This window comes from Entelurus aequoreus, linkage group LG06 (assembly GCF_033978785.1).
Source record: "Entelurus aequoreus isolate RoL-2023_Sb linkage group LG06, RoL_Eaeq_v1.1, whole genome shotgun sequence".
NCBI lineage: Eukaryota > Metazoa > Chordata > Actinopteri > Syngnathiformes > Syngnathidae > Entelurus > Entelurus aequoreus.
The window spans coordinates 44,408,207-44,422,285 of record NC_084736.1 but is presented as its reverse complement, the minus strand read 5'-3'; the positions used below and the strand labels follow the sequence as shown (position 1 = coordinate 44,422,285).

General features: G+C 34.9%; 2 protein-coding genes across 5 annotated transcripts in view; one reads left to right on the top strand and one right to left on the bottom strand.

The window, feature by feature from the left end:
- Positions 1–2,328, top strand: part of gpx8 (glutathione peroxidase 8 (putative)) — an 11,765-nt gene extending 9,437 nt beyond the window's left edge. The window contains exon 3 of the mRNA XM_062050764.1: positions 1,875–2,328. Coding sequence (XP_061906748.1) covers positions 1,875–2,038 — 164 coding nt within the window. The 3' untranslated portion in view covers positions 2,039–2,328. The remainder of the gene's footprint in view (positions 1–1,874) is intronic.
- Positions 1–13,698, bottom strand: part of LOC133652239 (granzyme A-like) — a 79,016-nt gene extending 65,318 nt beyond the window's left edge. For all 4 annotated transcript variants that reach the window (XR_009826550.1, XR_009826551.1, XM_062050757.1 and 1 more), the window contains exons 1-2: positions 13,322–13,698; positions 8,928–8,991 (exon numbers count right to left, since the gene is read on the bottom strand). Coding sequence is in view for 2 of the 4 variants with exons in the window: in XM_062050757.1 (XP_061906741.1) it covers positions 8,928–8,991; positions 13,322–13,383 (126 nt within the window). In the remaining 2 variants the exon portion in view is untranslated. The remainder of the gene's footprint in view (positions 1–8,927; positions 8,992–13,321) is intronic.
- Positions 13,699–14,079: the final 381 nt, after the last annotated feature.

The following is a 14,079-nucleotide window of genomic DNA, read 5'->3' as shown; positions in this document are numbered from 1 at the left end:
ATTGAATGCACTACAAAGACTAGATATTTGATGTTCAAACTCATAAACTTTATTTTTTTTTTGCAAATAATCATTAACTTAGAATTGCAACACGTGCCAAAGTAGTTGGGAAAGGGAATGTTCACCACTGTGTTACATGGCCTTTCCTTTTAACAACACTCAGTAAATGTTTGGGAACTGAGGAGACACATTTTTTAAGCTTCTCAGGTGGAATTATTTCCCACTCTTGCTTGATGTACAGCTTAAGTTGTTCAACAGTCCGGGGGTCTCCGTTGTGGTATTTTAGGCTTCATAATGCGCCACACATTTTCAACGGGAGACAGGTCTGGACTACAGGCAGGCCAGTATAGTGCCCGCACTCTTTTACTATGAAGCCACGTTGATGTACGGGAACGGCGTGGCGAAGTTGGTAGAGTGGCTGTGCCAGCAATCGGAGGGTTGCTGGTTACTGGGGTTCAATCCCCACCTTCTACCATCCTAGTCACGTCCGTTGTGTCCTTGGGCAAGACACTTCACCTTTGCTCCTGATGGGTGCTGGTTAGCGCCTTGCATGGCAGCTCCCTCCATCAATGTGTGTGTGAATGGGTGAATGTGGAAATACTGTCAAAGCGCTTTGAGTACCTTGAAGGTAGAAAAGCGCTATACAAGTATAACCCATTTATCATTATGTAACACGTGGCTTGGCATTGTCTTGCTGAAATAAGCAGGGGCGTCCATGGTAACGTTGCTTGAATGGCAACATATGTTGCTCCAAAACCTGTATGTACTTTTCAGCATTAATGGTGCCTTCACAGATGTATAAGTTACCCATGTATTGGGCACTAATACACCCCCATACCATCACAGATGCTGGCTTTTCAACTTTGCGCCTATAACAATCCGTATGGTTCTTTTCTTCTTTGGTCTGGAGGACACGACGTCCACAGTTTCCAAAAACAATTTGAAATGTGGACTCGTCAGACCACAGAACACTTTTCCACTTAGTATCAGTCCATCTTAGATGAGCTCAGGCCCAGCGAAGCCGACGGCGTTTCTGGGTGTTGTTGATAAACGGTTTTCGCCTTGCACTTACAGATGTAGCGACCAACTGTAGTTACTGACAGTGTGTTTCTGAAGTGTTCCTGAGCCCATGTGGTGATATCCTTTACACACTGATGTCGCTCGTTGATGCAGTATAGCCTGAGGGATCGAAAGTCACGGGCTTAGCTGCTTACGTGCAGTGATTTCTCCAGATTCTCTGAACTCTTTGATGATATTACGGACCGTAGATGGTGAAATCCCTAAATTCCTTGCAATAGCTGGTTGAGAAAGGTTTTTCTTAAACTGTTCAACAATTTGCTCACACATTTGTTGACAAAGTGGTGACCCTCGCCCCATCCTTGTTTGTGAATGACTGAGCATTTTTTGGGAAGCTGTTTTTATACCCAATCATGGCACCCACCTGTTCCCAATTTGCCTGTTCACCTGTGGGATGTTCCAAATAAGTGTTTGATGAGCATTCCTCGACTTTATCAGTATTTATTGCCACCTTTCGCAACTTCTTTGTCACGTGTTGCTGGCATCAAATTCTAAAGTTAATGATTATTTGCAAAAAAGAAATGTTTATCAGTTTGAACATCAAATATGTTGTCTTTGTAGCATATTCAACTGAATATGGGTTGAAAATTATTTGCAAATCATTGTATTCCGTTTATATTTACATCTAACACAATTGCCCAACTCATATGGAAACGGGGTATATATATATATATATATATATATATATATATATATATATATATATATATATATATATATATATATATATATATATTCAATACCACCAACCTGTGTGCCACGGTTCCTTCATGGCGATATATTTGAATATTTTTCAGATTCCGTGAAGAAAATTCCCAAATGGAACTTTTGGAAGTTTCTCGTGAATCCCGAGGGCAAGGTGGTCCGCTTCTGGCGAGCCGAGGAGCCGATGGAGAGCGTGCGCCAAGAAGCTGCGACGCTGGTGCGAGATATCATCGTCAAAAAGCGAGTGGAGCTATGATGATCGATTTGTAGTCACACTTTCGATGACACTTGCTCCGTCAATGCATCCGTCCTGTGCCATGGCGACGAGGACTGACAGGACTTGAACTGTTGGACCGCCACTCCAAACATTTGTTTTTTAAGCCAGTAGATGCCACATAGATTGTGTGTTTAGGTTGTGACCATTGGCTGCATTTCATGCTGGAAATAATGACCAAGACCAAAAAGTCCACCAATTTAGTCATGCCAGGCCTCTGCTGTGAAACAGGCCCATGTTTTATATTAAAATGCATTTCTACTTTGACGCAACATGATATGTAACGTGGTGTTTTTTACGTATAACTCGAAACCCTCACTAACATGGAAGTATAAAGTGGACACAACAAGATAATATGACGGAATAATGTCTAACCTTTGTTTTGTTGCCGTATTACGGACTGAAAAATAACAGTTGTACTGTTTATCCATTTGCAGTACTGCACTGAAATAACAACCGTAATGTTGCGGTTATAAACTGGCAGCTCAGTCGCCAGAATTGTATCATTAAATTAACAGTGGTACAGTTTTTTTCCATTTACAGTAATGCACTGTAAAAACGACTGTAGATATTCCATCCATTTTCTATCGCTTGTCACTTTCGGGGTGGCAGGGGGGTGCTGGAGCCTATCGGAAGGCGGGGTACACCCTGGACAAGTCGTCACCTCATCACAGGGCCAGCACAGATAGACAGACAACATTCACACTCACATTCACACACTAGGGACCATTTAGTGTTGCCAATCAACCTATCCCCGGGTGCATGTGTAGATATTATGGTACAAATTTGGAAGCTCACTCGACGGAATTTTACTGTGAAAATAAGTGTTGGCCTACTGCTTTTTTGTAAAAACAATCGTAGAGTTTATGGTGAAAAAAAAACCTAGCAGCTCATTCGTTACGATGCTAAAGTAAACATTTTTTTTACTGGTTTCCATTTACAGTAACTCACTGTAAAAACAACCGTAGACTTTATGGTGAAAAAAAACCTAGCAGCTCATTCGTTAAGATTCCAAAGTAAAAAAAATTGTTACTGGTTTTCCATTTACAGTAATGCCCTGTAAAAACAACCGTATATTTTATGATTAAAAAACAACTAGCAGCTCATTCACCAAGATTGCAAAGTAAAAATAAGTACAGTAATGCACTATAAAAATGTTATTTAATATGAAAAAATGGCATAAGTTTACTGTAAAACTAACTATTGTACTGTTTTCTATTTACAGTAATGCACTGTAAAAACTATGACAGTAGATTTAATTTGAAAAAACGCCAGATTTTTACTGTAAAAATAACAATTGTACTGTTTTTCGATTTACAGTACTGAAAAAATGACAGTAGATTTAACTTGGGGGGAAAAAAACCTGCTAGAGTCGTACTGTAAAAATAACAGTTGTACTGTTTTTTCATTTACAGTAATGCACTGTAAAAACGACTGCAGATTTTATGGTAAAAACTCCAGCTCAGTCGCTTGAGTTTTACCGTGAAAACAAGTGTTAGCCCACTGCTTTTTCATTTACAGTAACTCACTGAAAAAAAAACTGTAGACTTTATGGTGAAAAAAAAATAGCAGCTCATTCGTTAAGATTGAAAAGTAAATACATTTTTTTACTGGTTACTGTAAAAATAACAGTTGTCAGTTGCCAGAATTTTTTCGTAAAATTAACTGTTCCGTTTTTCCACTTACTTATGCACTGTAAAAACGATTGTTGATATTACGGTAAAAAACTGGCTGCTCAGATGTGGGAATTTTCCTGTGAAAATAACAATTGTTCCGTTTTTTCATTTACAGTAATACATTTTAAAAATGACTTTAGATATTATGGTAATAAACTGGCAGCTCAGTAGTCGTAATTTTACTGTAAAAACAAGTGTTACTGTTTTTCCATTGACAGTAATGTGCTGTAAAAATGACTGGCAGCTCAGTCGCCAGAATTTTACTGTAAAAATAAAAATGGTACTGTTTTTTTCCATTTACAGTAATGCACTGTAAAAATGACTGTAGATATCATGGTCATAAACTGGCAGTTTAGTCAGAATTTTATCGTAAAAATAACAATGGTACCCTTTTTTTCATTTACAGTAACACTGTAAAAAATGACTAGATATGGTAATAAAATGGCAGTTAAGTCAGAATTTACAGTAAAAATAACAACGGTACCCTTTTTTCCATTTACAGTAATGCGCTGTAAAAATGACTGTATATATCATGGTGATAAACTGGCAGTTTAGTCAGAATTTTACCGTAAAAACAAGTGTTACTGTTTTTCCATTTACAGTAATGCACTGTAATAATAACTGGCAGCTCAGTCGCCAGAATTGTAAAAATAACAAAGGTACTGTTTTCTTTTTCCCATTTACAATAATGCACTGTACAAATGACTGTAGATATAATAGTCATAAACTGCCAGTTTAGTCAGAATTTTACCGTAAAAATAACAGTGGTACCCTTGTTTCATTTACAGTAATACACTGTAAAAATGACTAGGTATTATGGTCATAAACTGGCAGCTCAGTGGTCGAAATGTTACCGTAAAATAATAATTATTATAATAATGGATTAGATTTATATTGCGCTTTTCTAGACAAAAACAAGTGTGACTGTTTTTCCATTGACAGTAATGTGCTGTGAAAATGACGACTGGCAGCTCAGTCGCCAGAATTTTACTGTAAAAATAACAATGGTACTGTTTTTTTCCATTTACAGTAATGCACTGTAAAAATTACTGTAGATATCATGGTCATAAACTGGCAGTTTAGTCAGAATTTTACTGTAAAAATAACAATAGTACCCTTTTTTCCATTTACAGTAATGCACTGTAAAAACAACAGATTTTACATTCTAAAAACATGTTTTTTTCAATTTACAATAATTCTGTGTAAAAAAAAAAAAAACTCAGATTTTACAGTAAAATTCTGGCGATTTAGCTGCCAGATTTTTTTAATTTAACATCTAAAACTATTTTAGAAACTGAGTAAAATACATCATCACAAACTTCAGAAACACTTAGCTTAACTAGTGAGTGACGCCCAAAATGCATAAAACTCCAAGTAAATCAAAAGTATTGGGACAAACTTCTCACAAGATTAGAAATTGTCCTAAAGAATAAATAAAAATCTATTAAAATGTTTTTGACCAATCAGCTAATGAGCTGACGAGCTCACCTTTTGTGCCTGTGTTTCAACCACTATTTGTGTCTAAATGTCCTTCACCATGGGCGTCGCCATGGTTACAGCCACACAGGGTATCCATGGTTCTTGGATTGCAGCCATCTGTGTTTGCAGGTCAGGTGGGCACGGTCGTTGGGCAGTCGCAGGTAAGCTGGCACGCAAAACAAACCAGCTAACGAGACACTGCCTTGCGACCATCCACAATCACAACAAGAACTTCCCTTGCTGTTCAAAGTACAATAAGTTGTTAGCCTTTTTGAGGTGATTTGTACATCGTTTTTGTCACATTTTAAAGAAATATCCCAACACACATAAGAAATCATGTCAAGTGAGTTCATACTCCGGTTAAAGCTGTTGTCGTGAGCATTAAGACACCTAAAACATGCTCAAGTTAAAGGAAAAGTGCATTTTTTTCATATTTTGCCTTTCATCCACAGTTTTTTTGTGAGACAGGAACACACATGTCATATGTCCACTTATGTGCGTTCTAAATGGTAAAAAGCTGCTAATACCAGGCGGCTAACGAAGCAGGAAATTCGTTCTATAAAGCACTCTAAAAACATCGAAAAAACCACCAACAATTCTTTATTTACCTGCATATTAACCAAGCTATATAGCGACATTGTTATTGTTTGAGCTAGCGCAGAAGAACTACTTTTCTGACTTGATACTATATGGTTCTCAACAAATGTAACACAGCATAAGATCCGAGGTCATCGTTAGAAAGTTTTTTTCATCAGAGGATTGAGGATTATTCGGAATGTACCAGCTCGAGGACAGCACCAGTGCGGAAAGATACAACCATCAGTACGTCACTGCTTTAGGTTCCTAATTGAAACGTTCAGCATTAGTGCTACATGATAACGCTTCAAGGTTTTCACAAATTCCACCATGATTAGCGGAAGGTTTGCTGATTTTGTCAACGGAGGTAGCCGTCAATTTAAAAAATATATAATATTTTTATTTGTTGCATTATTAGATAATATTAAGGTTTAAAATATTTAAAAATATATAATATTTATATTTTTTGCATTATTAGATTGTATTAAGGTTTTAAAGATTTAAAAATATATATATTTGTTGCATTATTAGATAATATTAAGGTTTAAAAAGATTTAAAAAATTATAATATATGTGTTGCTTTATTAGATAATATTAAGGTTTATAAGATTTAAAAAAAATATTTACATTTGTTGCAATATTAGATAAAGATTTAAAAATATAAGATTTGTATTTGTTGCATTATTAGATTATATTAAGGTTTAAATGATTTAAAAAGTCTAATATTTATAGTTGTTGCATTTTAAGATAAATTAAGGTTTAAAAGATTTTTTTAAATATATTTATATTTGTTGCATTATTAGATTATATTCAGGTTTTAAAAAATTAAAAAGTATAATATTTATATGTGTTGCATTATTAGATAAAATTAAGGTTTAAAATATATTTTTTAATATATTCTATTTATATTTGTTGCATTATTAGATAATGATAAGGTTGAAAAAGATTCAAAAAATAATATTTGTTGCATGATTAGATAATATTAAGGTTTAAAAGATTTTAAAAACAAAACTAGTTGTTGCGATATTAGATTAAGGCTTCAAATATTTTTAAAATACAATATTTATATTGGTTGCTTTACTAGGTTATACTAAGGTTTAACATATTTAAAAAGTATAATATTTATATTTGTTGCATTATAAGATAAAATTAAGGTTTAAAAGATTTAAAAAGTATAATATTTATATTTGTTGCATTATTAGATAAAATTAAGGTCAAAAATATATTTTTTAATATATTTATATTTGTTGCATTATTAGATTATGTTTAAAAGATTACAAATATATAATGATATGTGTTGCATTATTAGATTATATTAAGGTTTAAAAGATTACAAATATATACACTATATTGCCAAAAGTATTTGGCCACCCATCCAAATGATGAGAATAAGGTGTCCTAATCACTTGGCCCGGCCACAGGTGTTTAAAATCAAGCACTTAGGCATGGAGACTGTTTCTACAAACATTTGTGAAAGAATGGGCCGCGCTCAGGAGCTCAGTGATTTCCAGCGTGGAACTGTCATAGGATGCCACCTCTGCAACAAATCCAGTTGTGAAATTTCCTCGCTCCTAAATATTCCAAAGTCAACTGTCTGCTTTGTTATAAGAAAATGGAAGAGTTTGGGAACAACAGCAACTCAGCCACCAAGTGGTAGGCTACGTAAAGTGACAGAGAGAGGTCAGCGGATGCTGAAGTGCATAGTGCAAAGACTTTCTGCACAGTCAGTTGCTACAGAGCTCCAAACTTCATGTGCCCTTCCAATTAGCCCACGTACAGTACGCAGAGTGCTTCATGGAATGGGTTTCCATGGCTGATCAGCTGCATCTAAAGCATACATCACCAAGTCCAATGCAAAGCGTGGGTTGCAGTGGTGTAAAGAACGTCGCCACTGGACTCTAGAGCAGTGGAGACGTCTTCTCTGGAGTGATGAATCATGCTTTTCCATCTGGCAATCTGATGGACGAGTCTGGGTTTGGAGGTTGCCAGGAGAACGCTACATTTCGGACTGTATTGTGCCAAGTGTGAAATTTGGCGGAGGAGGAATTATGGTGTGGGGTTGTTTTTCAGGAGTTGGTTAGTTAGTTTCAGTGAAAGGAACTTTGAATGCTCCAGGATACCAAAACATTTTGGACAATTCCATGCTCCCAACCTTGTGGGAACAGTTTAGAGAGGGCCTCTTCCTCTTCCAACATAACTTAATTACATATATAATATTTATATTATACATATTTTTTTCTCTGTCAAAATTGAAATAACTTTTAGTAAAAAAAGATAAGATACTTTTATATTATTTCAAGGCTTTCGCAGGCGAGGCCACATTAAATGATGTGGCAAGCCAGATCTGTAAGCTTGACACATTTTACACTATGAAATAGAAAAGTATATTCATATCAAAAGATCAGACTATCACTCCTCTGATCAACGCTAGCAGTCACATCGTAGATTAAAATAATCTGTCACTGGGAATGTACTAACTCATCTTCATCGTCCTTTTGCTCAATTCACCAATGCACTGTTATATTATTAGCCTTGCACATGTTGGTTATTTAAGTATTTTTTTATATTTATTGTTTGCATTGAACAAAGAGAGCACAGTCAAGTCACATTCCTTGTGTGTTGAACATAACTGGCCAATAAAGCTGATTATTATTATAAATGTCCATAAACCCAACATAGTGTCTTAAAGTGAAAGTGTAACTGTTGGGGCAGCAGAGCAGTGTGAGCTGACGGTACGTAGCAACATCAGCTAACATTACACTGCCTCCCAACCAGTCACTAACATGGTGCAGGCAGTGTGTGTGTGTGTGTGTGTGTGTGTGTGTGTGTGTGTGTGTGTGTGTGCGTGTGTGTGTGTGTGTGTGTGTGTGTGTGTGTGTGTGTGTGTGTGTGTGTGTGTGTGTGTGTGTGTGTGTGTGTGTGTGTGTGTGTGTGTGTGTGTGTGTGTGTGTGTGTGTGTGTGTGTGAGAGAGAGAGAGTGTGTATGAGATGAGGTGTCGTCGGCAGCAGCAGTGAGGAGAGTGCAGCTGACGGCTGTCAATCAAAGGACCCAGCCTGCAGCAGGACACTGCCACACTGTCACAGCCCTGCAGCTCGGTAACGTTGGAAACCAACACAACAACATTTTGTGTTTCTATTACCTGGAAAGGGTCGTTTCTTTTCTTTCTCGCGGCCTCTGGCTTCATTGTCGTCATTGTCGTGGTTCTGCATGCATGTGCACAAATGTTAGAATTGCACAAATGTTAGAATTGCACAAATTTGCCAAAACTAGTGATGTGCGGATTGATACTGAAAAATCAATACCGCCGATATCATATCTTTACGCTCTAATATCGATTATCAAATCAAAATATCTATACTTTTGATACTTAAGTTAAGGGAGGTCCAAAAAACATTTACACCAAGGGCCGCATACTGAAAAGTCAAAGTATGCGGGGGCCATATTGATATTTTTTATATAAAACAATAAGATGCTAGGAACAGATATTGTGTCAGCTAAGCAAATTATTGCTATTAATTATTAGAACATTTCAGCTTTTTCTCATTACATACCGATTTTTTCAATATTTTTTCTTAAATTTAAAAAAAAAAATTCCTATGTAAAAATACAATGAAAAATTATAATAAAAAATAACATTTAACATTGTCTATTATGGTTTTTATTGTTCAGTTCATAAGTTATTTTATTTTTTATTTTACTAACTCAACTTTGTTTATATTTTAAGTATATTTCATTTTTATTTTGAGAGTTTCTAATATTTTGGTCTAAACGTATTTTCCCCACCAAGGGCTGCATACTGATTAAGTCAAAGTATGCGGGGGCCATATTGATATTTTTAAATAAACATTTCAGCTTTTTCACATTACATACCGATTTTTTTGCTCTTACTGTTGTTTTTTCCCCCATGTAAAAATAAATTAATAATAATAATACGATCGTGTAACTGCATAACCAAGTGTGTGAAGAATTCTGCCTGTACGAATATATTAAGGTTGAGTTACACATTTAACAGTGTTTATTATGGTTGTTTTAATTTTTCAAATTCATTCATAAGTTAATATTTTATTTTAATTTAACTAACTAAACTTTCTTTATATTATTTGAGGTTTATTAAATGTTTATTTTGAGAGTTTCTAATAGTTTACATCAGGGGTGTCTAAACTGTTTCCACCAAGGAAAAGTAAAGTATGTGGGGGCCATTTTGGTATTTTTTTTATTTTAAAAAAATGATTCTAAAAACAGATATTGTGTCAGCTATGTATATTGTTATTATTAGAACATTTCAGCTTTTTCTCAATACATACTAATTTTTTTGTTCTTTGTTCTTACATTTTCAGGTTTTTTTTCCCCATGTAAGAATAAAGTAAAAATAATAATATTAATACAATTGTGTAACTGCATTACCTAGTGTGTCAATAATTATGCCTGTATGAAAATGTCAATGTTCAGTTACACATTGAACAATGTTTATTATGGTTGTTTTAATTGTTTAAATTAATTCAGTTAGTGTTATTTTATTTTTTATTAAACTAACTAAACCTTTTTTAAATATTTCATGGTAAAATGCTGTAAAACTTTACCGTAAAAAACAGTGCTACTGTTTTTCCATTCATGGTAAAATGCTGTATGATTTTACAGTAAAAACAGTGCTAATGTTTTAAGATTCATGTTAAAATGCTGTAAAAAATTTACAGTAAAAACAGTGCTACTGTTTTTCCATTGTTAGTAAAATGCTGTAAAATTTTACAGGAAAAAACAGTGCTAGTGTTTGTCCATTTATGGTTAAATGCTGTAAAATGTTACCGTAAAAAACAGTTCTACTTTTTTTCATTTATGGTAAAATGCTGTAAAATGTTACCATAAAAAAAAGTAGTGCTACTGTTTTTCATTCATGGTGAAATGCTGTAATTTTTCACCGTAAAAAAACAGTGCTACTGTTTTTCCATTGATGGTAAAATGCTGTAAAATTTTACATTAAAAAACAATGCTACTGTTTTTCCTTTCATGGTAAAATGCTGTATAATTTAACATTAAAAAACAGTGCTAATGTTTTTCTTTTCATGGTAAAATGCTGTATAATTTTACAGTAAAAAAAAACCCAGTGCTGCTGTTTTTCCTTTCATGGTAAAATGCTGTAAAATTTTACATTAAAAAACAGAGCTGCTGTTTTTCCTTATGGTAAAATGCTGCATAATGTAACATTAAAAAACAGCGCTACTGTTTTTCTGTTCGTGGTAAAATGCTGTATAATTTTACAGTAGAAAAAAAACCAGTGGTACTGTTTTTCCTTTCATGGTAAAATGCTGTAAAATTTCACCGTGAAAAACAGTGCTCTGTTTTTCCATTCATGGTAAAATGCTGTATAATTTTACAGCAAGAAACAGTGCTACCTATTTTCCATTCATATTAAAATCCTGTAAAAATGTATCCGTAAAAACAGGGCTACTGTATTTCCATTCATGGTAAAATGCTGTATAATTTTTAAGTAAAAATACATTGCTTCTGTTTTTCCATCCATGGTAAAACGCTGTAAAATTGTGCAGTAAAAACAGTGCAAATGTTTATCCATTCATGGTAAAATTCAGTAAAAGTTTACAGTAAAAAACAGGTAGCGTTTTTTTCTATTTACAGTAAAATGCTGTCAATTGAGCTGCCATTTTTACCGCAAAATGTACATATTTTTTTAGTGTACTTAAAAAATAAATAAAAATTATATATATATATATATATATATATATATATATATATATATATATATATATATATATATATATATATATATATATATATATATATATATATATATAAAATAATAAAATGCATAGGCAATACTTAATAATATCAAGAGGCGAATCCTTATACATTCATATTCATATATTCAGTGTTACATTGGGCCCTCGCTGCGATGTGGCCCCTCAATGAAAACAAGTGTGACACCCCTGGTTGAGCTCCACTCTGATCGCTATATTTATTCATATCAATAAATGTATTTATGTTCTGTTTATTACCACTTGCAAAGACATATTCATTTAGCTCGTTAAAGAGACTTTTCTGTTTAACCAGTCCAACGTAAGCACCAGTGACCTTTGACTCCCTTACGCCAATCAAACAGAGCCTGGCAGTCACATGACCGTGCTCAACACTGTAAAACGTGACATGACGTCATAACTTTTCAAAGTTTACTTACAAAGTATGAAAAATAACATTTATATCATCATGTGTGTCAGTAGAAATGATCACATATTAGCCTACACGAAGTGCACTTCCAACTAGAGACAACATGCTGTAGTTGTAGACTTTTTTTTTTATGTTTTAGCTAGCAAATGCTAACATTAGCCATGTTATAACGTCATAAGTGAGTGTAAAATGTGTATCTTGTGTAGTCCATGTAACACACACCAACTACAGTTGCAGTACAAGTTCCATTAAAATAACTACTAAATAAGCCAGAAGTTACTCACCAGTTACTCAGTACTTGTGTGTTTTTTACTGAATACTCTATTTCAATTAAATATTTGGATGCATGTTACTCTAAAGCAGGGGTGTCCAACTCATTTTAGCTCAGTGGCCGAATGGAAGAAAATCTGTGCAGACAGCCTATTAAAATCATGGCATTAAAACAAAAAAATACTCATACTCAATACTTACTTTGGTCAAAAATAGAACAAACACATTTTGAAAATATTACAATAAAAATATAGAAAAAAATACAGTAAAGTTTAGATCCATGAAGGAAAAAAGAAAGTCAATGAATGTTTATAACTGAATACATTTACATATGTATAAAAATGTGTTTTCTTTTGTATTTTTTTTTTTTAATGAATCAGGTTATGTTTGTGACAACCTTTTTCCAAAACACAATATAGAATGTGAGATATAACAGGATCATGCATACATTTATCATTTGTTTTCAAAACGCTTACAAAAAAAGTGGGACCTCAAAAATGTACTGTGGGACCCCATTTTTATGACTTGAAAATTCCTAGCTCCAACACTGATGGAGTATTGGTGCGTGCAAAACAGCAGCAGGCGGCTGTAGCTTGCGGGCCGGTTCTAATACTAATGAAATATCATCCTGGAGGATGATATTTCATCTGGCCCGCGGACTTCGACTTTGACACTCCCGTAATACACCTTGACCTTGACTTTGACACCCCTGTAATACACTATAATACACAAAACACTTGCATGAATTTTTACGTTAAAAAAAACAGTGGTACAGTTTTTCATTCCATTTAATTTAATTCCATGTATTTTTACATTTTATATCCTGTAAGAAGAAAAAAAACCTGCAAGTATTACTAATATTAATAATATTGGTTTTGTACATTTATACACATGTTTTATATTCTATTCATACTGTATATTATTCACTGTTAAAAGCGGCCCTCTGACTGCGATGTGGCCCTCAATGAAAACGAGTTTGACACGCCTGTTCTATGGATTGCTGGCTGAATGTGTCTGCGTGGGATAGCGTGGCACAAGTTCACGTGACCGACAAAAATTGAAGCCAACATGAAGGATGTTGCTCACCCATTTATTTGCTGCATGCTCGATGAGGGCAGCTCTTCTTGCTCCTCGTGTCGTGTCGTCATGTCTTCTGCAGCAGGACGCACCTGACTCTAAATAGTAGCACGGGCGCACAGTGTGGCGGGAAGCATCCTCCTCTGTGATTGGCAGCCTCACCTTTTTTTTCTTTTTTTCTCATTAAGCGCGCCCTCTTTCGCACCGCTTCCCTCCGCGTCTTGGTTTCCACTGGTGACAAATGCACACTGTGTGAAAAACAAAAAACAATGGCTTTTGTGTCAAAGTTTGCCCGCTTTAAAAAAAAAAGCAGCCGATCAATAATGATTAGGTGATGGTGTAAATAATGTACTAATAAATATTCTCCTCCGTCAACAAGGAGCGTGGATTGCGCCACCGTGTGAAGGCCGCCGTGGCGCTAAATGGGCTAAAAGGCGCGAGGGGATGCGCGCTCCCGCGTGTCACCTGCCACCTCCATATGTGCACCAGCACAGTTTAGGGTTTTTTTTCTGTTTTTTTTGTTTTGTTTTACAAACGTGTCCACAGTTGGAAGTCAATTGGGAGAAAACCCGACATAGCGCCCACGGTGCGTGACGTCACAGTATGCAACTGACATATTTGGCTTTTTGATGATGATCGTTTAGGTCACTTGGTGTTAGTTTATTTTGACTATGATTACAATTCCCAGTTTCTCATTACCACATGTCCGAAAAGGAGTGGGCAGAACCAGATCTATTTAATAATACAGACCATTTCCAAAACATGTG